Below are 25,303 nucleotides of genomic sequence, written 5' to 3' on the forward strand. Positions count from 1 at the left end.
ATTATTTAGTTTAATACCAGTTTCAGCCCTTATGCTTTCGAAAGGGGTAGACAACTAGACAGAAGGCCATTGCTACCATTTAACGACCAATAATTTGAGAAATTTATACGTAGCTTTCAATTATAAGATTAATATGTAATTAGAAAGAGAATAATAGAGTATCCGAGCCATTCTTCCGAGTCCACCCGCAGCCGCGGTGGCCCGATTTCTCAGCGCCCGATAAAAATCAAAGCACTTAATTTCCCGTAACCTTTCCTCCGGTTACCGGATCCCCTGACATCAAAGTTGAGGCCGGCTTGCTTTATGACCCAATGGAATATTTCACCAAACTATTTATTTGGACATTTCTGGAATTCATTAAGACTGTTGATGCGAAATGTCGCTTACGATGAACCGAGTTTGGGCGCGGAATTTCATTCTTTACTAATTAAACCTTCGGAGAGCCCCGGTCCTGTATTGGAGGCATGTTTGTTGATGAGGACTTAGGGAAGTATATATTTGTATATTTTGTGTAGGTACTTATAGTAGTATAGTATATACTTATAGAAGTCATAAGTCGGATGTGGTGAAATTAGCTGTATGAATCATTCATTATCTGACAAGACAAGTGAACACTCATAGATTGTTTAAAGAAGCAATATCCTCTGCGTAGATGACGAGTATACGACACCCTCGATTACAGTTGAACGGAAAAATGCGATAGTCCCATCCCCTATCATCATCATCATTATCTCAGCCATAGGACGTCCACTGCTGAACATAGGCCTCCCCCAATGAATTCCACCTTGTCCGATCGGAGGCGGCCCGCATCCAGTGCTTCCCCGCGGACTTGACTATATCGTCCGTCCATCTCGCGGGGGGCCGCCCAACGCTACGCTTGCCGGTACGTGGTCTCCACTCCAAGACTCTTCTGCTCCACCGACCATCAGACCTTCGAGCAATGTGTCCGGCCCACTGCCATTTCAGCTTACTGACTCGATAGGCTATGTCGGTTACTTTGGTTCTTCTACGGATCTCTTCATTTCTGATTCGATCACGTAGAGATACGCCGAGCATAGCCCTTTCCATAGCTCGCTGGGTGACTCTGAGCCTATTCAAGAGGCCTAAAGTTAGAGACCACGTCTCGGCACCGTAGGTCATCACTGGCAACACGCACTGTTCAAAGACTTTCGTCTTGAGAACCATCCCCTATGTTAGGTGTGTATTCGTCAATATAGGGGAGATTCTCCCGATATAGGGGACATTGAGAGTTTGTGACTGAATATAATACTGTGGAGAAAAGTGGTTGCTATAGCTACCTATTATAATTATTTCCAAGGAGCATTTCATTTACCAACTTTTTATCCTCTGCCCCACGCTGGGAAGAGGCTAACAAAATTAATGGGAGTTCGATAATTGTGTACGCTATCCAACTTGGGTATTTGTTAACATGGGAAGTTAATTTTAGACGTTGTTTTAGTTGGGTGCGTGGAAATGTGCTTTACTTTGTAGGGTGTCCATGTCCATGATTAGTATGTACACATATTCCTATTAATTTCCTTACTCTTAAGTACTATTTTATTTAATTAAGTATATTATGTACAAGATACAAGTGAACATAATTAACTAGTTCAGCCTAATCTTGCGATAATAATGCAGATAAAACAGTTTCTAAGGTATCGGTGAACTATATCTAAAGCAAATCTGATACATATTTGTTTATAATTAAAATTACTAGCGGTCGTTGTACTAGTAAGTCGCACAGTTGTGCCAAATTATTAATCATGTAAACATGTTACATTATACATATCCGATAGATGGGGAGGGTATAATCTAATATTGGCCTAGTTTCAACAAATCATTATAAAGGAAGAGAAATCAAAACAGCAGTATTTATAAATGAAGGACAACTTTTTGTGATTCAAATAACTTCAGTGCCACACATAGTAGAAGTAAATAGGTACATATGCAAGATGCAACAATAGAGAGCCAAAGTCAGCAATGGAAAATTGACGCAAAAACCCATCTTGTCCCGGCCTCATGGCCATCCTAGCGCTGCGCAAGCGCCGCTCCAGGATTTATTGCACCCCGGGTATCCCCACAGATAAGAGCCGGACCAGCCCTTTTGTTCTCCTATCAACTAATAGCTACCCGACAGATTAACTTATAGTTATTGGTAAGTATGTGATCTTTATGGGTTAAGGATGCTAGGCTACCAGGGTTTAAGTGATATTTACGTGCGGCTCCTATAACAGATAAGAGACAGACTATGTCCAGCTAGTAAGTATTTTGGATTCCAATTTGTCTTGAAATACCTATCAATCAGTTTGAAAACTACTTTCACGTTTAAACACCAATTAGGAGTACAAATGGCGGTAGGAACGGCAATAAACCGCGACCCACAATTTCTGCCGCCGCAGACAATAACTTATGAAATCGGCAAATTGTAGGCTATTGGTGTTTAAAAACCCATAAATATGGTGCTGCCTTGTTATTGATGGGGCGAGGTCTTGGACCCACTTCCCGTAATAGCTGCAAGCCCGCTGATGCAACCAGTTATGTATTCGACAGTTCATTACTTAGGAGATGCTTATTTATAGTTGTAGTAAACTAAAGATAGGCAGCTAATGCCCACAATCAATAGCCAACATAGTCCAGTTACACAAAGGCCTCCCTAAAAGAGAAAATACACAGTCATTTTCATAACAGTTGTCAGCCTTTCGTTCCTAATTGTCAGCTACCTTCTGTAGTAGTCGTTAAATAAATTATTAATAGCGCCATCTAGTGGTGAGTAGCAATAATTAATGTATTCACTAGATGGCGCCATACAGTTACAGTTAAAGTACAGTCGTCCAACAGTTCAAGTAAGGCATAGTTTAGTTAGTAATGTTAGTATAGGATAGTATTCGTACTCTAGTTAATCGGTTGCGCTACTACGACGTTATCAGGGTGTTCAACGTTGTCTTAATCTTAAATAGTGGTATAGATTACCACCACCTTCAACGTTGAAACAGTGGGTTCTTTACCTATGTTTGTGTGTGCATGAGTGTCCTACCAAAGTCTCCTTATTAAAGCAGCAATCTACTGAAGCAACTATCGAGTCTATTACATTATCAACGTAATTAAAACCAAGTATTAGCTCTAAGCTTAATACCATTAGCAGTCTATTTATATTCACCTGATACTTAGTAAGTACTACGTGTAGGGCCCATAACACCATGTATGGAGATAAACAGTTGTCCAGTTTGTTCCACAGCCCTTTCCGTGCATGTTGCGGACATCAGCGTACTAAATGTACCTATTAGGTTCTAGGTTTCCTGAACTGGAAGGCAGCTATTTACCGTACGCCTACTTTGATAAATTTCACAATAGTTAATAGACAAGTCCATGAAGTCCCATGTTTATCAAAATTGTGGTAAACCTATGCTTTAGGTCCAAGCTCATTGAGCAAGTACAAATACCAATTAGGATTTAGGACTTGCGAGGGGCTTTTAAGTTACTACTTGGCTCAGACAAGGCTCCTTTCCTGTACCCTAAGTCCGCTCATGCCTCTAAACAAATCTTTTCATTAGTCACAAGCAATGAAAAAGTCCCAGAGACTTATGGAACGTGAAACTTTTTCATTGCCTGTGACTGTAATCACACAGTAGCAAGTACTCACATCAGGCAGCGTCACGGTCAAGCTGACGTCCCTGTACTGGTCGCCCGCGGCCAGGGTGGGGCTCTGCCACCAGGTGCCGGGGTCGCCGTCCACGGCGTGCCGCGCCGGGTGCCGCCGCGACGGCGCGCCGCCTGCGCCCTCGCACGAGTCGCACACCACGCCGCGTCTGGAAGAATGAGGGTCATTGTGGTGCTTTACTACTGACATGAATCCAGTGTGCCAGGGAATCCATGAGTATTGAAGAAGTGACTTATTGAGTGGAGATTCTGAACAACTACCCGCTCGCGAAACTAACTAGTACTTACGTATAATTATCAGTGCTCTGTGACGCGAGGTCATGTATCACAGGAACTATTATTGATTGATATCAGGGATCGGTAAATAGCAGTCAGGGTCTCAGACTTTACGTGGGACGCCAGCTTGGCTTCTGGCCGTTCTGGCTTCCGACAACCTTAGACAGGTCTTAGGAGTGGTTCAGGTATAGAGGGTTATATCTATCATTCGACAATAGAAGCTGACTAGTAAGCTGCTTCTCAAGTTTCATGCATGCCTGGTATTTCTATATGACCATAAACAGCTTGCCATTTTTACTCATAGCCGTGATACAAAACATAAAGTATAAATAGACCCAAGATGTCTTTATTGAAACTAGTTATTCAACGATCGCTATCCAGGCTGCGCATTGCATATTTATCCCTTCAATAGAAATGATGTTTATGTTAGGGCAATAATGTACAGCAGTGATATTTGTTTGCTATGATTGCATTAGCATTGCTGATCCGCGCCTGCGTCTCCGTAGGATCCGCGTGGCGACTCGAGGGGAGGTCTGCAGTAACTTGTGTATGTTTAGTAAGTACTAGACCAATATTTAGTTTCTTTAACTACTTTTATGGTGCATAAATAGTACAAAAAGGTAGCCAAAGTATAATGCTTGCTATTACTTTGGGTATGTAAGAGACTACCAACTATACCTATCCAAGCTGGATCCGACATAGAGTGTTTTTGTCGCATCCCCATGGATTCCCGTGGATACCACTCTTACTTACTCCGTTGGCTCAGCGACCAAAAGTGTTGGCCTCCGATACAAGCCATCCTCCACTTCTGACGGTCCAGCTAGCACACCATTCCAGGTAACACAAAACCCACTCACTTGGCGGGCATCTCCCTGCAGTACTCCTCGACGCCGTCGGCGCCGCAGGTGGCGCTGGCGTCGACGCGGGAGTAGGGGGCCACGTCCAGGGGGGCAGGGTGCCGTGCCCCCGCCCCCGCGCCGCCTCCGCCCGGCTCCGGCTCGCTGACCGTCGTGCTGGCCAGCCGGTCCAGGACCGCTCGACCTGTGGGGAATCAGGAGATTGAGATACAGGTTTAGGAAGTCTTTGTAGACTCACAGAATATAAAAAAAGAATGCTAGAGCCTCAGGCCACGGTAGATTATTGAGTTGTGACGATATACGCTAGATATTAGCCATAGAGTGGATGGCATGTATGCGATGCATCACGACGACGAGTCATGTGGACTACAACTGCGCATACTGTTAGGTAAATGAGTATGGCGTCACGGGAATCCACTAGGTACATTTTGAGCAGAGCAGTTCGGGTAGCAGTCACCAGTCACTACCGTTAATACATGAAGAATGCACAATGTGGATTCGTCAATAACAGTTTATGTATGCAGAATCTCGTCATAAATAACAATTAATAATTTTTCGGAATACCGTGAATGCATAACGTAACGAACACGTTTCTATATTAATCCATTACGGCGTCCCGTTACGGTGACACGTTAACTAACGTGACATGTTAACGGATAAAATAGGTAAACAGAATTCTAATCACACGTGATACGGCCTCCTCACATTACAGATTCATTCAGAATCGGACTGCATCGGGGCTACTTCTGAACTCGAATTTATTGAGATACTTACCTTTTTCTAAAATATGTCAAAGTGTAAATGCTTAGCCGTAATGACTTCGAAATATGATTTAACAAAATGTACACAAAATGTAGGTATGGGATTACATCTAGTGTCAAATCAAAATCATCAAAATCTTAAAAATAAGTACAATGGAACATAAAAGAGTAGAGAATAATTGAGGGCGTTGCAATCTAAGAAAGTGGCCACACTATTATAGTATAGAAAACGGACAAAAGTATCACGATACTTTAGCAGAAAAAATCAAAACGAGAAATGTTTCAAATATTTACTAATTATAAAATGCGACTTTTTGGGGAGGTTTATGTTAAGAGAAGAAATTAGTAGGGGAGAGGGGGGCAGTCTTGAATGAATTTCATTAAATCAAATCAACTGTAACTTTTATTTCATTGTGTATTTCATAATGTTTTTTTGCACTGAAACATGTGTTGGTTATCCCATTATGTAATTACTATAGGAGAAAAGTGATAGTATCACACATCGATATTTTATTACAGTTTTTTCTTGCTCAGGAAAAAGTTCAAATGTGCCCCGGCAATTCTTCTAAAACTGTGTTTACCGATTTTCCTGCAACAAATTATTTAATTGGTCAGAAAAGCAGTGACTTGCAAATTATTATGTCTGGAGAATTTGAACCGACTCTTACACTGAGTTGCAGAAAGGATCTTTAAGTTAATGTCGGCATTAAATGTATTGTTGCCTTGCTTTGACAGTATACGGACAGAAAGAGACAGACATAGATTTAATGTCCACATTAGCTTAAAGTCCCTTGCTGCAACTCGGCATTACATATTCTTACACATATTTTTACAATAGGTACTCTACACGGAGAGACCGACACACATAGACACCTACAGCTGTAAAACTTATCGATACCCTTTTTGAGTCGGGGGTTAGTAAAAAAGTATCTAGACCTGATGTTTTGACAACATTAGCATCCAGACCCTGATGTCATGTAACGTTTGACACTAGTATTTTCTAACCTCTATAAGAATAACAAATACACATTGAAAGGCATTCTATTACATCAAAATAGTACTTTTTTACAAGAAATATAAGCAATGTATGTTAATGGTTAGAAATTAAGTACCTACTCACCAGTATAAAACGCTGCTCTTTCATAAACATCGTATATGTTGACTAATACTTCTCCAGCCTCATTCTCCGCCAAACATCGTAGGTAAACGCTGTAAATCATCTGTCTAGCTTCGCTGCGAATGGTTTTATTCATTTTCACTTCGTGAACAAACTCAACAATCCACAAAACTCCAAAATTAAGCAAAATTCGATTTGTTTATACAGGAACAGGGCGAGTTTGACATTCAAACCATAGAAACAGACCACAAATCACAAGTTTTTTTTTTATTGCCAGGTTTAAATCTGTTTAGTTCCAAAAACATTAATCTCTACTCTTTTGTGTTCAGCTGTAACTTTTGGTGCTACAAAAGTTCTTTTTTCTTTCGGCCGTTGAACATTAAGCCAGAATAGGTATTATTTACTGTAAAAAAATCACGGCTTTATTTCAAGACTACAGCGTGTATGCTGAGGTTAGTATAAATTATAATGGCGTGTGCCGCGCATAGCCACAGCCTGTCGTGAGAGAAAATATTATACGTTTGACATTAATTAGTTTATTTTATTACGCTAATATAATTAGCAACGGAGTGGGAATGGTTTTAGATAGACACATCGACGCTGTTGTGTGGCAATAATATGCAAAGCACGTAGTTATTCAGATGCTTTCTTAATACATTCACATTATCAATGTACCATGAATGAATATTAATGTATTTACATGACAAGACTACCTTTTTCCCTCTTTATAATGAAATGTGGTTCGCCAAATATTCAAAACATTTAGAAACAACAAAGGATAGCTTTAAAAACTGTAGAATAACATCACTAGCCCGTGACGAGAAATTACTAATATCTAATAATCCTATACTAATCTAACCTATGTCCAACTTTATCTAAACAGGTGCTTTAGAGCTTCTCAAACTGGGCAAAACCCGAGAGAAGCTATACTCGTATACCCACAGCATTTAATTATACATAAATTGCATGCCCGCAATTATTACACCTGAAAAAGTTTATTATTAAGTTGTAAGTGCTTAGTTTTAAGAATATAACACCATGTAAGTACCCAGTGATGCAATAAATCATAACTTTTTTTTAATTTCAATCTATATTTAATAAATGCGAGTTATAATATTGCATTCCTAGTAACCATAAGACGCATCATAATCCCACATGTAGGTAGGTACTTACGCGCTGAAATAAATGAATCACAGCAATTGTCAAAATCGGAGATCTTTATGCGCGTGCGCCGATCAATTTATGATCACACGCGCGGTGTTTTGCAGCGTGCGTAGCGTAAGTACAACATATATGTACCCACATAGTAAGTGCATACAAGGTCTGGCGGTCTTCAGCGTGGACACGAGCAACTTATGCAGTAACGTCACCTCTAGCATATCCCTAGATACTTAATACAATCTAAGTCATTCATCTCTCTTGCACAAAATAATTACACTTGCAAGACCCGAAATATATGCTCCGGCCAGGGTTTCTACCAAGAACCTTCGGCACTAGTCAGTATTGCTTACCGCAGCGCTATCATCAGGTTTATTCAGTCTTTCGTTAATCTTTCCTTCATTCCATGTTTAATATACCAAAGCTCGAAGTCAGCTCACTTCTACATTACTGCCCCAGCTTCACATCCCGCTCATCTCAATAAATCAGACACATTACTCCGACAAATCGAATCGAGAATCGAGTCCGTTATCTATGCCAGCGCATCGATGAGAGTTCTCGGCTGCAGCTGGCCACATGCGTTTGTTTTTAATTTATTTTTATTTATGGTCATTATTGTAATTTTAATTTCAGAATCGTTAGCGTGAGGTGTCATCATTGGATGTTTTAGATCTTCGCGATTGTTGATTTATTCCTGCTAGGTAAGTAAATTGTTATCAGAGAGAGAGTAAGAAAAATATATAGGTAAGTAAGTACAATAAATATCATCATAGGTATAAGATATTAGATCTTTGATTAAATATATAAACTCGAAGAAGTAGAAGCATCTAAATAATAATGCCATTTGTATGTACTAGTAGTACAACTGGAAGCTCCCACGAGTGGTCGCTTGTCCGTTTCAACGAACAATTATAGAAACTTGTTGTGAACGAATTCGAGTAATTGGAAAGTGACCACACACAGGCATGATCTGTTAACACCGTTCAACAAAAATACCAAATAAATGTAAGTACACTTTAACACGAAAAAGCTGCTGTAGTTAGATAGCTACATAATAAAATAAATAGCCATACCTAAATACAGTCATAAGAACCTGATTAAAACTTTGTTTGAGTACAAGTATAATAGCGTCTGAAACGTAACACACGACTTACATAACAACCCTTATTAGGTGAACTTGTTTTCTAAGCTAGTACATCAATCGTTGTGTTGCTAACTTGCTAGTGGGCTAATTCTCAAACAAATGCCTGTGTCACACACTGCTTCTCATAATAAAATAATAATAGTGGCCATTTTGCAATAAACTTTGGCACACAACTCGAAAAGTGTGCGGTTGAGAATTGGCACATATACTTCAGTGTCCAGCCCTACAGATTCACTATATCGTTAAAATCACTGCACCGAAGCTCACATTACAACGGAGAAGCAATGTAATTCACACTACTATCACTGCCGCGCAACAACCGGACATATTTATTCCGCCAGATAACCAAATCGGAATACATTAACAGGTATTTCGTGCGTTGATTAAAGGCCGCCATTAGCGGAGCGGGACGCCGCGAGCGACCACGACGCGAGGAGGTCTCAATCAGTAACCTGCGGACCACCTGCCCAGCCCCGGTGCCACATCCGGACAGAGGTAACATGTAACATGTAAGTAAGGTATACAGGGGAAGTCACACCAACCACTGCGAAACGCATGGTTGGCAACCCGGCAATGCCCGAAAATTACCTTGCATCTTGAACAATTCCAGCTACCTTACTTTACCACACACGTGCCCACATCCGGAGGTACCACGTAACATATTGTAAGTATTCAGAAGAAGTCACATCAACAAGGGTGATGAAATCAGCTACCGTATCAACAGTGCACATTAGCAATCAACAATTTCTTCAGCTGCATCGCTTATATTTGTCAAAACTGTCTGACATAAGTTCTGTTGATTTCCAATGCGCCGGTGGTGGTAAGTCAGTTGGAATTGTTAAACATACAAGGAAATTGTTGGACATTGCCGAAGATAAGATACTACTGCTCTCTTTCACAAAAGCTCAGGCTTGCAAACAGGCATTGCTGGCTGATCGAATTTTTCCTTCAAGCATGGGACATCATCCAGTTAGAGTTTACAGTTAAATACATGCAAAGACTCCTTTACGCGTGGTTAAGATTAATAATTTCATTCAGTCGCAATATACTGGAATTAGTTATCATAATAGTAAAGCCCCAGCTTCATTGTCCAATAAACCGAGACAAGTGTCTTCCGTATGCAGTTCGCACAATTTCAGATATTAGTAGCGACACGGATTTAGCTAACTCAATGGAGCGCTGGTGCGGCCACGGAATGGTGAATGAACGTATACGGGAAATTAAAAGACACAAAGTGGATAGGTGAGTAAATTCCAGATCGACGAAGTACGACTGCGATTGTTATTTTAAATGGAAGTGTTTAAAAAAAAATATGGGAAAATAACATGTAAGTAACTATACTAAATGTTGGGCGTTTAACGTTTAACGGATGGACATGCCAAAACAAAGAAAACTTATTAGATGTGAAGTGTTACCGTCTTTGTCGGCCAGCTTTCTTAAATCTACATAGAGTACCTACCTTTTTTGCTATGCTCCTAATTCCTCCCTTCTTGTAGCCAAACCAACAGTTTATAGAGAAGCGTCGCCGACGCCACTGTGACACCTAATTAGCAGTGCAGACGCGACCAGCCATTCCCAGATACTCCATGTGTTTATACTTCAGCGTGTGATGAGCTCCCTACTGAATTACGACAATCTGGGCTTAGCTTAGAACAACTATGGCGATGAAAAGGGCTCTTGGATGAGAGGAAATACCTACAGACTTGCAGCATTCATTCATAGATTATGATATCGTAAAAGTTAATTATTAGCATATTTATGAAGATCTAAGCTTTTAAAAGTGGTGATCATCCGGATTATCTCAAAAAGGAAATAAACACAGACTAGTGAAGATCTCACGATAAATAAACTCTAACAGCCGTTACAGTGAGACTGCACACGTTTCTCCTAAACATTCTAAATCTCCGACATCTCAACGTCACTAATTATGTGTTTGTAGGCTGCCCTTTAGATTTATTTTCCGATGAAGTCGTCAATTTGGCCGCTACAGGCAATTATATGGAGTTAATAGATGACTCTATCAAGACACCCATATTAGGTTATAATTTTCCGTAGCACCAGCAAGATCATGTTTCAGATATTAACGTTAAGAAACTAGCTGCTAATCGTGAGATAAAGCGATACGTTGTTAGTTTAATGAGTTTTAGTGCTAACTGATGAGGTTGTAGATAAGGATTTATGATATCAATAAAGTTTATCTATGTATTTAAACTTTATAAGCAAATTAGGTCGAATAATACAGACCAACCAACAAAAAAAATATGCCAATTATTATGAGCTACTTATACTTTTTAAGTTCCTTTTCTACTGTAGATGTGACCTATGTTTTGATAACCAACGGTATTCAATTCAATTTACAAACTAAAAACAGCCTGTAGGTACTAAACTGACTTTAGGCTGGTACATTCCGTGCTGGTACGAAAACGAGCGTCTCTTCAATCTATTGTCAACCAACTTGCAACTTTAGACGCATAGCGAGGTAGTGAATCTTTGTGGTGGCAAAATTATAGTGTTCTGCAACAGCTGAGATGACACTCTCACATTTTAATTTCCATAGTGTTTAAAGTGCGAACATCATTTAAATGCAAAGATGCCTGTGCACGATCCGCCAAGCCGTGGTGTTGTCCCAGCTAGGCCTAGTCGTTTGGGGTTTCAATGGCTAAAATTTAATAGCAAAGCATGCAGCAAGATAGCGCCTAACCTAGAGCTCTAACTACTTTTAAAAGCAAACTTTTTTAGAATAGCCCTCACCATTTTTATGCAATCCGATAGATAACGTTAATTTAAACGTCTACCTACATAGTCATTTAACCGGCAACCGCTATATTTTTACACATGCAGGCACGAAGGTTCTTGATATTTTAACCTAGAAAACCAGCAGAAAGCCGGTACTTGCATGAGGAACGCTCATAACAGAGTGTCTTGCTTTTAGTCGCAAAGATGAAAGAACTTCAAAAATTGTGATTCGAGGCCTACCTTGTTCTGAAGTGGAAAATGTTGGTAATGAACTAGCCGAACTAGGCTTTAAAAACGTGCTGGTTAAACCTCTTACAAAATCATCTGATCAAGAAAGTGCTTTTCCTCCATTGCTGGTCCAACTACCAATGGGTACGGATATAGGCAAATTTAAACAGATAAAATACCTCTGCAATTGCGTAATCCAAATGGAAAAATTTAAACCAAACCGATTTGCTGGCACACAATGCTATCGTTGCCAAAGATTTGGCCACACATCCAAAAATTGCAACCTAACTGAGCGGTGCGTGAAATGCACAGAACAACATGCAACAAAAGATTGCCCCAAGAAAAACACCACAAACCCTGTACAGTGCTGTAATTGCCAAGGTAACCATGCAGCAAGCTATCACCAATGCAATGAAAGAATAAAATACATCCAGTACATTGAATCTAAGCGGAATCCAAAACCAACAATAAATAAGCTTGTTAAACCTGCGACGAATAACAACAACGTGGTAGATGGCCGATCATGGGCAACTGTGGCAAATCCTGAGAAGAAGAAAACATTTGTCCCCGGCATACCGTATGTCACTTCTGAAGAAATGATTTCTGAAGACAAAACCGACAGGATTACTAATGAAATGCTGCATATTCTATCGGTTATCAAACAACTTAAGGATAAATTCTCGTCTTGTGTGTCAATGATGGATAAAGTATTACTTATATTATCCCATCTGGGTCAATATGTTTGAGCTTAATGGACTCCGTATACTTTACTGGAACGCTGACGGTGTTCGCAATAAACAGCACGAACTAACTGACCTAATTATTAATGATTTAAATATAGACGTAGTTGCTATTAGTGAAACGAAATTATCCAGCCATATGTCGTTTGATATTCCGGGATACTACTGTTATAGAGAAGATAAGCACCACTCAGGTGTGGGGCAAGGAGTAGCTATCCTTGTTAAATCTGATATACAGCACTCACTCATAAAACCTCCAACTACAACTCATATTGAGGCAGTGGGTATTAAAATATCATTATCCGGCACTTGCCTCTCCATTTTCTCCATATATCAATCGCCAAATCTACAATTCCATGCAAAAGACTTAGACCTTTTCTTTGATTGGGATTCGAAAGTACTTCTAGCAGGAGATTTTAATGCTCGTCATCCATACTGGAGTCGTGGCCAGGCAAATTCCCATGGTAATGCCCTTATTAACCACATGGTCAATCACGATTATGTGATTCATGCTCCCTCAGAGCCCACTCTCATTCATTACAGAGATGATTTAATGCCTACTACACCTGACTTACTTATTTCGTTAAATGTTCATGACATTAATGAAGTTGCAACTGTGCCCGCATTAGCATCAAACCATCTCCCAGTCTTTGTTTCCGTTGGTGGTATATTTGAACGTACTAGCATAACTCATTACAACTACAGAGATGCTGATTGGTCAGGTTACCGAGCGTATGTAAACAATGAAATAAACCTTACCTCATGTACTTTTAATACCCATAACGAAATCGAGTCGGAATTATCGAAACTATCCAATATTTTAATTGCTGCAAGAGATTTATATGTCCCAAAGGCTAATTATAAAGGCAATAGTATAAAATTACCTAAGTTCATTAAAAAGTTAATACAAAACAAAAACCGCCTTCGGAAGCTTGTACAGCGCTCAAACGATCCCCTTAGAACCAAACACCTTAGATCCCAAATCGGTGTCCTACAACACAGAATAAAATTATGTTTAACTAATTTCAACGACAAGATCTGGAACGAAAAGCTGGCCAGGGTGGATAATGCACATTCAGACCTATGGAAAATTGTCAAGTCGCTAAAAAACAAACCTGTAACGATTCCACCTCTTCTTAAGCCAGACGGCACCATGACTTCAAGTGCTACCGAGCAATGCAATGAATTAGCTTCTGCATTTTTTCAAAACATGTGTCTAACTGCAAATTGGAGCGACGATGAAACAAATGAAGTGGTAATGAAATCCCTTTCGGAACTTAATTCATACCACAGTACCCAGCTACATCATCCTGTTCGCCCTCGCGAAATTTGGAAGCACTTAAAAAGTTTTAAATGCCGCAAATCTCCAGGCGTCGACGGTATCAACAACTCACTGCTAAAAAACATGCCCCAAAAATGCATAGTACTACTTACCAAGATATTTAACGCTTGCCTCTTCTTAGGCTATTTCCCCTCATGCTGGAAACTAGCAAAAGTTATAGGTTTAAAAAAATCGGGTAAAGACGAAACCATTCCCTCTAACTACCGCCCTATTAGTTTGCTCCCTTCCCTAGGGAAGCTACTAGAACGCCTTATTCGTGATCGTCTTCTAAAATACACAAAGCATATAGATGAGCAGTTTGGTTTCCGACAGTCTCACTCGACCATTCAACAACTTGCCCGTGTAACCCAGCATATTGCTCATAATCTTAATCTGAATACACCCACAGGCATGTTTCTACTGGATATCGAAAAAGCGTTTGATACCGTCTGGCATAATGGACTATTACACAAGCTAATTAAAAACAACGTTCCCTTAGATTTAGTCAAATTAGTACAGTCCTATCTCTCAAATCGTAAATTTCGAGTTCATATGCAAAATTCCACCTCAGATTACTACAACGTCCCTGCAGGCGTGCCTCAGGGCTCTGTACTGGGCCCAATATTATTTATTGTATACATTAATGATATACCTAAACAGCCCCATACTCAACTTGCATGTTTCGCAGATGATACTGCATCACTTGCATCGTCTAAAGATGAAGAGCCAGCTCTTCTCAGGGTGATAGCGCGCTTGCAAATGAGTATTGACCTTATGTGTCAATATTTTAAAAAGTGGAAGCTCAAGCTTAATGAGTCAAAAACCGAAGCCATTTTCTTTACTAGGAAAAGAGCCCTGCCCAGGCAACTCTTAACTATTGGTGGATACCCTATTAAGTGGAAAAAATATGTGAAGTATCTTGGTGTTACCATCGATAGCAAAATTAACTGGAGTACCCATGTTGAAAACCTAAAAGTAAAGGGAATAAAAGCGATAAATGCTCTCAGCCCCATACTAAATCGAAAGAGCAATCTAAGCCCAGGCACTAAGTTGAAAATTTATTATACTCTAGTGCGTCCCTGCATTACATACGCTGCCCCAGTATGGAGCGGCACATGCGTAACTAATTACAAAAAACTTCAAGTGGTACAAAACAAAGCTATTAAAATTGCTTTTAAAACCCCCTACCTTACTAACCTTAAAGAACTACACATATCTATTAATTTTCCTCCCATACAAGATTATATACAAAAAATTACAATATCATTTTATCTTCTTAAAAACTACAACCATGCTAATAAACTCATATCGTTAATTGGAAGATCCCGACTACACAACCTATCTTATAAATCGACATATCATAGTTACAGATTACCCCATCACTATATTCTCAACAGTGATGACGCACCGGCCGTTTGAATGCTGTTTGTTGCGACCACCGTAATTTTGCTAATCTACCTGCAACTATTTAATAGTTTTAATTTGGTGTTTTATTTATAGTTTTAAATGCTTAAAATGTAAACTACACAAAGTGAACATAATCTGTGACTTAGTGATAACAATATAAAGTGTAATAAGCCTTAATAGAATTATAATACTTACCTACTTAGTAGTGAGTAATAATTAATGCGTAATGTTGCAATAGGCATGGTGTCTGTGTAAACAATTTGGTTATATCCTAATATTTTCACTGCTGTATGCCCCTGACTGTGTCTTGGTATGTACAAATATCCATTGTTATTTTTATGATAATAAAGACTTTTAAAAATCAATCAATCAAAAAATCTTGCTTTTTCTTCAGAGACCTTTTTATACGATTGTTTGTTATCTATGCAACTTATGATTTAATAATTACTTTTTTATTTAGTTGAAACAAGGGAGTTGTATCCACGTTGTATCCCCGTGGTCCGGTCGGTGCAACACCGCGGCGATGGTCAAAGGCTGCGGCGCCGGTCCACAGATGGCTATCGGCCGCGGAACCTCATACAATAGATAACTATTCATTCCGAACAACTGCTGTACACAAACGGATAATTGGTGTGCGGATCTCTGAGATTGACAGCCCTTAGGAAGTGCGGTGGGTGGATCGAGAGGTTATTGCCATTGTTAATGGGGTTGTGATTATTATAATATTACTTAGCATTACTTAGCAGGGTAGATTTATGGGATACCCTATATATTCGGGTTCCAATAATAAAATGGTAAGTAAACAAATCATCAGATAAACATCTCAAGTTGGTATTAAAAATTCTTTAAACTGCTCCACATGAATCAAAATCAGACAAACGTGACGTTCTTTTCGCGATTGCAAGTTAAGCCCCGCGGCCGCAGCCCACAGACCACCCGCCGCCGACCGCGTCAGATAATACACAGACTCACACCCGACACGAGACAGACCCGACATCCCGACATAATGCACACTGTCACAGGAGGTCACTCTATATGACGAAAAACTAAATTTCAGATCGCTGCCGCGAGCCACGACTTTATCTTTTTGTATATTATACCATTTTTCAGAACCAATGATATGGGGGACGTTTTCATGACGTTTTGAGTTTGGCAGTTTTAGAGATGTCTGAGAGTAAAATCCTATCAACTTGTACCTATCGATATTTGTACGGGTCAATTTGTATGTCAAAAAGTCAAAAGTCGTGATGAACGTCAATTTTTACAAACTACTCTCCGTTCGGATAAGGGGGGCTATGTGTCAGATTCAACACCGACATTGATGATCAGTTCATCTTGCAAACAATCTATCTGAGCCAAATAGTCACAGTCCTGTAATATAATTATTTTTGTTCTATCAACCAAACTCAAATGAATTACAAACTCATGACATTTCGAGTTTAAAACAACCTTTCTCGGCATTTTGACAAAAATAACAAACAAAATGACAAAAAACAGACCGAAATTTTCCAACAACAATAAGATAGTAAACCCATAAATTAAACTTTACTCAAATTATACGAAGGATATAGATGAACTACATGAAGGTAGATTATTAATAAAATATATTAAAATTGTTATTATTCTGAGAGGCAGCATGAGAGAGATATGCACTCTGATTAAAAACATCATAATCATATAGTTTGTTTTAAAGCTGTTGATGAGAAAGTAAGCAAGAAATACTATATACCTACTTACTATAATACAATGTAAAAAATTCTAATATTTTTATCGACTTCAGAACGTCGACTTTGATGTGTCCCATCTCTAGTACGTTCCACTTTACCAAAGTGTGTACTCAGGAAATATATATTATCTGTGGTCGTTGTCAATAAAATTACAGATTTAGCAATATTATTCATGCGTAAAACGGAAATTTTTAAAGTGTCACCCATGTCTTAAACCCTGAAAAAGAGCGTAAACGTGCCGATAGCACGACAGGCCACGTTCGTACATTTTTCGTCATTATAGAGTAACCCTCCAGGACATGGTCATATTGCTCATCTGTGGTCACGGTCAAGGCTCAGCCGCTCGTGACTCATGGTCAGTCGCGACACTGATTTGTCGCAGATTGCTCAAAGAACAAAAAGGAAATGACAAGGTTTGCACACATTGGTACAGATAGATACACGGTAGAGAGGTGGCAAATTTTGGAAACGGTATGCTAAATTTACAAAGCCCGACAAAACCTCACTGAAGGTCAATTTCTGCTAAATATATCTTAGTTAGGATAAAATATGACAATTATCTTATCAAACATCAAGTCAATAAAAGCACCAAAGCATAAAATCAAAACTCACCCAGAAACGATCTCGCTAAAGTAAACAAAGCTAAAGGAAGGGGCCTAGCGAAATAACATAAACAAACAGGTACTTATTCAAGTTATTTTAGCCGTTTAAGGAAGTGTTTGGTATTCGGGGAGGAAAGAAACACTCTCTGGGGCTGCCCAGACGTGCTGGAAGCTAAATGTTCGAGACTTCTTGTTTATTTTAGACATATCCGGAAATAGAGACCGAAGTAAGTTGTAAATGTTTGTAGGTAATTAGGAGGTAAACTGAAGGTGGAAGTTATGAAGGTAGGCGAGGCGAGACGGCTCTGAAGAGCTTTGAAGTCTAATTGATGTTATCCTGGCAGTTATCAATGATATTAACGGATACTCGTAACTATAGCAAATGTAAGCTGTCTTGGTTAGCCGAAGGAAGAGGCAAGACTTAAATAGAAGAAAGAAAGTAAGTAATAGTTATTATAAATCACCACATTAATAATATTAAAAAAAAGGTTGGGGTTAGAATTCAAATAGAGATGAGAAACTGGTGAATTTAAGGAGGGACACTCGACATCCGCGTTCCTGCATGTTGGTATGTTTTTACAATGAGCCAATTTCCCCAAGACACCTTCCAGCATTCAGTTACGATTCAGAAACGTAATTAAACTGCTTTGAAGCCAGCCGTCTCCAACGGCATTAGACATTCCGAATCAAACGAATACAGTGTCAAGGCTCATTACGAATCCAATTGGCTTCAAACATTAAAGCTTATCATTAAAGCTGAACTATGTAGTCCTTAAGCGAGAGGCCTATAAATACTCCCATAGTTCGTCCAAAAAGGGCGACGTCCGTAAGGCGGCGGCTATGAAAGCAGCGGAGGCTGCGGCAAGCTCTGTAGCGATGAAAATTATTATTTCAACAAGAAAGAAAATGTCAACGATGGTAAACGGATGATGGAGGAACGTTTCAGTTTGGTACCGTCGGAAGGACTGAGGATGGTGAATATGGTGATGATGCAATTAATGTAGGGAAAGCTAAAAAAGTATTACGTCAATAGCATAATACGTGAAGGTGATAGTCTGTGCTCTACACTACATACCCTAACACCATTTCAAGAATGCTAGGCTTATTATGTATGACTTCTCTTAACTTCCTGTGACACCAGATAGAAGACTTTAACTTCAAACACTAGATTCTGGGGGTAGTTTCTAAACTCCTCCAGCTGACACACCACCAGGCTTCGTCCCCGCCCAGTGCGTGCCCGCGGCCCGGGCTCCACACACGGCCCGTGGGAGCGCTCCACACTCCCCATTAGCCTCATTAGGAGACTCCAAATAAGGCCGCGGGGACTTTTTGTACAGACGCAGGAAAGGATCGCGACGCGATACAAACGAGATATCGACGATAAAACCGACTCCAGATAAAGGTGCTGCGTACGCTATTGAATAGGCAAGAGTTTTAGATGGTTGTCGTTGAGACAGGACCTTGGTGCTAGGTGCTGATTATATTTACAGCTTTGTTACTGCCAATGTAAAGTTTTCATATGCCTTACTTGTTATAACAGTAGTTACTCGCTTTTCCCTGATCAAGAATGAGTTACACTAAACTAAGTAAACAAATAGTTATAGCAAGTATTTTTATAATAGAATAAACATGAATGAACAAAATAAATTCTTTCAAATATGGCCCTAAAATACAGACGGTGCGGCTCAGAAAATGAACCAATTACTTGGAATTCCACTACGAAATCGAAGCCGTTCAAGTTGGAGAAAAACGACAAGTATGTAAAACCGTCCATTACATACTCCGCGTCAACGTCAGTCGACTCGCTCCTGGAGGTTACTCTATATGAAGAAAAACAAGTTTCGGAGCTCTACTTCGCGAGCCACGACCCTATCTCCTTCTATTAACGTGCCGATTGCACAAAAGCTCCCGTTCGTTCGTTTTCCATCAATATAGTAACCCTTCTGTGGCCACGACACAAGGAAACCGCTGAATGCGTCGCGACACATGCGTCTGCGCATGGAATGCAATAAATCGCAACTCCAGCCTGCCGGCTTATTCTGGGAGACTAGGGAAGTTAAGGAATCACTTGAGACAATTTGGAAGTTAGGTATATGAATGACATGAAAAATAACTATAAGACGTCGATTGAAATGATAAAGGTTCTCATAGAAAGCCGAGGTTAATGAGGCAATAGAGTATGAGGAACAGACCACAGCTAAGGTTGAGTAGAATATCGAAATGTACCTAATGGAATCGTGTAGAGTTCAGGAATAGTCTGGCAGCAGGACACATGACGGACCGGTCAACACGGGATTCATAAATCGGTGTAATGAGCCGAGCAAAATGTAACCAGCTGAACATGGACAATAACTGACGAGACGCGGGAACAGGGAATTAATGGGCGGCCAGGTCGGGAGCACTTCTTATATGGATATACCTATAACTTTATATAGGATATACTTTACAAATGTAACTCGATTCATAACTATTAATGTAAGGCATAAAAGTTACTCGTTTTTTTTAAATCCAGGACAAATACTGTACAAATACAACTATATCTTATTGAAAGTGTAATGACAATGTGACCCTCAAATCTTGAAGGTTACAATCAGCAAAGCCGCGACCAAAAAACTCCACCGTCTTAAAAGAATTGCCGATTTAGATTCAAGGCTACCAAGTCATAACACGAAAGGTTCATCCCGCTTAGTTCGCAGGATCGTACGCTAGTCCATAGATAGTACAGGACGGGTCGGTATCTGGTTTTAGATCTAATTCCACGGGCGTGTGTGCGCGTGCTCTCGGCAACACTCTGTATACGGGCATGGGATGCGCGCGCAGGCGATCCCAACGGGATTACCGCAGTGATGTATCGCATGGAGAATTACCCTGGAATCCTTGTAAAGGAGGAATTCACATAAGACCGCCTAATGGCGTTTTCTATGATTGATTTTCTTCTTACACTATGATAACTTATATCGTTTTCCATGTTATTGATAAAATGCAACTTGGAATATAGATGATTGAAAACTGGTCAAACAAAGAAGTCTGCCGAATAGTTTTCCAGTACTTAAATTTTTGGATAAGGCAGCACAGCTATCGTGATTGACCCTCTCTTCCACTAGGACTCTAAATAACTTTTGCAAGATCATCAGTAAAGACACTTTAACTGCAGGACATAAATGACATCAATGAGGAGCGGCACATCCCAATTTACAAAAAACTCCATCAATGCAAGCCAATAGTAATATCTGTGAACTAACCTACGCCACTGTTGCATGGTCCGCAATAGCTGGAGCGTAACGAAAGGGCTACAGACAGACACATTACAATGGAAGGAGGCGCCAGGGGATACGCATTGTGTTGTGCTTTGTGATGCTTCAGTAATAACGGTGTTGCTACATGGAAAAAGTTATACCGTCGTGGTTTAAGCATCAAAGAAGAAGGCATACGTGCTAGTAACTGCTAGTTAATTAATTTGAAAAGTATAACATAAGAATCACAGATTACCATTGGGATGCGATGAAAATATCCAAGAACACAGTAAACTCTTTTATTTCCTTTAAACTAGTACCGGCCAGGAACAAAACTGTCTTTCAATCATGTAGTTATTGGATTATCCGAGATTACCGATATGGTTTTATTACCTTTTGAGTACCAATGGTATTAAAATACTTAAGATTTATTTTAGCTGGCAACACCGGGCGAGTCCTGCGGCGCCGGCGCCGGCGCAACATGTTACAAGATGTTTAGTGACACGCCGTGATTTGTGATGGGAATTGTACAAATGATTGGCTGTTTTGGTAGTCGTTTATTCAATGAATCATGTTATGAGTCTTTGAGTGTTCGAAATGATTTATTTTTCTTTATGTTCTGAAAGATTGGTTAATGCAAATTACCATCTTATTATTATTAAGTGTATGTTAAAAGGGTTCTTCATTAATTTTATTATAAAAGTAATACAATGCAACTATCACACAATACCTATAACAAGTTTAGATATTCAGTCGAGGTTCGATAGTTAGACACCAATATAGAACACCGCCTCAAAACTTAACAACTCGTAAAAACACTTTAAAAACGTTTACTTTTAACGGCGACAAAACAAAAGTCACGTTACCCAGAAATAGAGGTGCGGTATTTTACAGCATACCTTAGACCTCAAGGGCAGGTTTACCTGGGCCACTCCACGCAGAGAGGGTCCAGCCACTCGTAAAAGGTGTTTTTAAAGGGCACTTTATTAACAATTTATGGTTTTCTGCCCCTTTGTGGACCCCGACGCGGGCTGTGACCAATGCGCTTTAAGAACACAAACTATTCATAGTGCTATTTTAATGGCCATCAAATTGAATTATGCAACTTTTCTGTCCACGTGTTGTGCCACCTCGAAGCTGAACAAATTAACACGTTTCTCTGATAATTACAAACATAAGTAGTTGAATAGTTTCAGTTCCCACGTTCCAGCCACCCAGCCACAAGAGCGGACCGTGTAATAGCCATAGCTTAATAACTACATAAAGTGGCGCCCCAATCAACTTGACAGCTACAATTTGATAATGTACAACTTGACAAGAACCCCTTTCAACAACAGTGAGGGCGTTAGTGTCTACGTCAGATTGTTTACTATCCCGCCTATCATTATCGGAGTCGTTATGTTTTATGGGGTTTACATCTGTGGTCATGTTCTCGATGGCTCGGTCGCGCTACTCTTTATTATCTCAAGTTGCGTCTGGATCGGAAAGAGCATAAAATACGTTCTCGTGAGAGAAATCATTTTGTTCAATTGGCACTTGGAGTAAACAATATATTTATTGATCAGTAAAGTGATCAAATAAACAGGAGCTGCTATGGTTAAAGTTATCTGTATGACCTGGAGATTAATTTTATTGTAAAGTACGGCAATAATTTAGACAAATCAAAAAGTTCTAACATTTACATCACACATTAGACTAGGGCCCCGAGTCTGCTAAGGAATGGCGGCACAGTTGCGTGTCGGCATCATTGGTTTCGCACTGTAGGCATTGAAACCAAACATAATATGACAGAGAAACTCATGTTTGAAGTTTCACAATATAAATATATTTACTAACATGCGTTCAGGTCTTCACATCAACTTAAACCATACATTCAATTCAATCCTTTTTGTAATCTGGTAGTTATCGTAAGCGACTCCATTAATGAGATACAGGATCTAAACTGTCAATCAACCCTCATCACAGTCATCACACACATGTCTCACAATGGCGACTTTCCCTCCACTCTCATTAGGAAGGCTCTTTGTGCGCCTGCGCAGCCGGCTGAGGAGGGTTACTCTATATTGACGAAAAACTAACGAGAGCTGTCGTGCAACCGGCAAGTTTAATACAACGACATAGAGTCATAGCTCGCGCAGCAGCGCACCGAAACTTAGTTTTTTGTCTTAGAGTGACCTGGTTTGTTAGGCTGATGATGTATTGGAATCCTTTTCTGGAATTATAAAAGCACAACTGTATTTTACTTGTACAAGTACCTACCTGCCGAATATCACGGTCAATTTGATACTGTAAAAACAAAACTTTATCGCCCGAAAAGTGCCAAATATTTTATTTTTTTATCTGAAACGGTTACGGCCAAAACCTTTAATAGGTGCGTCATTTTTGCCTTCATTATTTCCCGCTGTTTTACTTCTTACAGCTTGATCATCTTTGCTGGAGCTAAGTTTTAATACCGTTGTAGAGTTAGCAAGTCAAGTCAAGTCGATAGTCATCTACCACCTACCACCATTATTATAATACCTTTAGTGTTTGTTGAAACTGTTATCTGAACACCCGTGGAAATACCCTACCATGGCCTGCTAACTAGCAGTGGGAACTGGGAACACATGATTTTAACACATTAAAGTTTCCAAGGTATGGAATCTTATCAAAGCGAGAATACTTATGTGTGTCAATATCACCCATATTCTTGCTCGCTATGTTACTCCTTACAATTTCATCTTCTTTGCAGCTGAGCTTCGAAGCGCGAATAATAATAATAATATGTGGGGACATCTCACACACGGCCGACCCCAAGCTAGGCAGAGCCTGTGTTATGGGTATCGGACAGCTGATATATCTACACAAATACATAGATAGATACATATGAAATATAAATATCAACACCCAAGACCCGAGTACAAATATCTGTCTTTAAACAAATATCTGCCCCAGCCGGGAATCGAACCCGGGACCTTCGGCGCAGTAGTCAGGGCCACTAACCACTACGCCATTCGACCGTCTCCCATCATGTTGCTCGCGTTGCGGACGCTACCTGCGCTTGCGCACGCTCGACGCCGTACATGGCGTCGGTAACGAGCGGCACACACGCTCCCGCCATACACGGGACAATCGCTGCCATCGCGCCATTGTACGGGCTGGACGCACGCCGTTTGCGTGAAGTGGTGGTGGCGCTAGTGAGCTCAGTGGACGCGAGAATCCTGGGAGAGGCCTAGCATTTTTGAACTTTCTATGACTGTTAATGTTGTAAGAAATTTGGCGAATCAGCTCATGCTTTGTTATGAAAAGTTATATATGTTTCTCCTTGACACAAAGCTCTATTTTATCATTTTCGCCAATTGTTTTATTAGTGTTACGTATTTAAGGACATAAAACTCAACCTAACCTATTTAATTAAATATGTAAGTATTATTTTGTAGTCCTCTTTCAATATTAACAAAGCCACCATGCTTGAAACCACCACTAGTGCGTTGTTCGGAAGCCTGTATTGTCTAGTGCAGCGAGTGATAGGTCAAACCGTTCGATTTCACCCTTTTCTGGACGACTGCGGAGCTGGATTCTACGAATTTTCAATTTACAGTTGCACTGCCCTTTCTTGTAAGGTTTACTGTTTATTCAACTCGACATATCGATGTAACAATTGCATTTCTTTACCAATAAGGCACGTTTTACCCATTAACTCGAATTGAGAACCAATTAAAATAATTACCTTTAAAAGTTTTCACGCTCAGCACTAACTAACAAGCCTCGCGGTATATCCCAGACCTTACCGATTAAACGACTATGAAATCATAAGCATCTTGCGTGGTAAATGTATGAGTCACTATTATGTTTTTTTCTTCCACATCAAAGACGCTGACAGGCGCGCCGCCCTTAATGGCTTCCATACACAGAGCAGCCATTCATTTCCCATTCATTCGAACAATATAATAATCTACCGGTTATGGGCAAGCGTACCACCCCTTAATGATGTCGCCAACAAAAAGTTGTGGAGGAAGGACTCAGGCTTTTAATTCGTAGCGTCTCGGTTCATAGCTTTAATTTTTCGATGTCTTCTGCATAATACTACGGTACTCAGTTCTAATGTTGTAGGTAGGTACTAACTCTTAATGATGAAAACTGAAAATTACATTTATTTATTTCAATAGGTATAAACTATCATTTGGATGACATATACATACTATTTGAAATAAATAACGTGTTTCTACGATACCCTTTTAAAATCTAGAATCCTTCCAAAGTCAAAGTCAAAGTCAATTTTTTTTATTCATCGTACAAATATAAAATTTTCTGATGAACGTCAATTTTTACAAATTACTCTCCGTTCGGATAAGGGGGG

At 39.8% G+C, this 25,303-nt stretch overlaps 1 protein-coding gene across 1 annotated transcript in view; it reads right to left on the minus strand.

Moving 5' to 3' along the window:
- The window catches only part of LOC105385580 (laminin subunit alpha-1), a 158,809-nt gene that overhangs the window by 110,241 nt on the left and 23,265 nt on the right, over positions 1-25,303 (minus strand). The window contains exons 2-3 of the mRNA XM_048628025.1: positions 4,791-4,974; positions 3,641-3,806 (exon numbers count right to left, since the gene is read on the minus strand). Coding sequence (XP_048483982.1) covers positions 3,641-3,806; positions 4,791-4,974 — 350 coding nt within the window. The remainder of the gene's footprint in view (positions 1-3,640; positions 3,807-4,790; positions 4,975-25,303) is intronic.

The sequence above is a fragment of the Plutella xylostella genome, chromosome 4 (assembly GCF_932276165.1).
Source record: "Plutella xylostella chromosome 4, ilPluXylo3.1, whole genome shotgun sequence".
Classification (NCBI taxonomy): domain Eukaryota; kingdom Metazoa; phylum Arthropoda; class Insecta; order Lepidoptera; family Plutellidae; genus Plutella; species Plutella xylostella.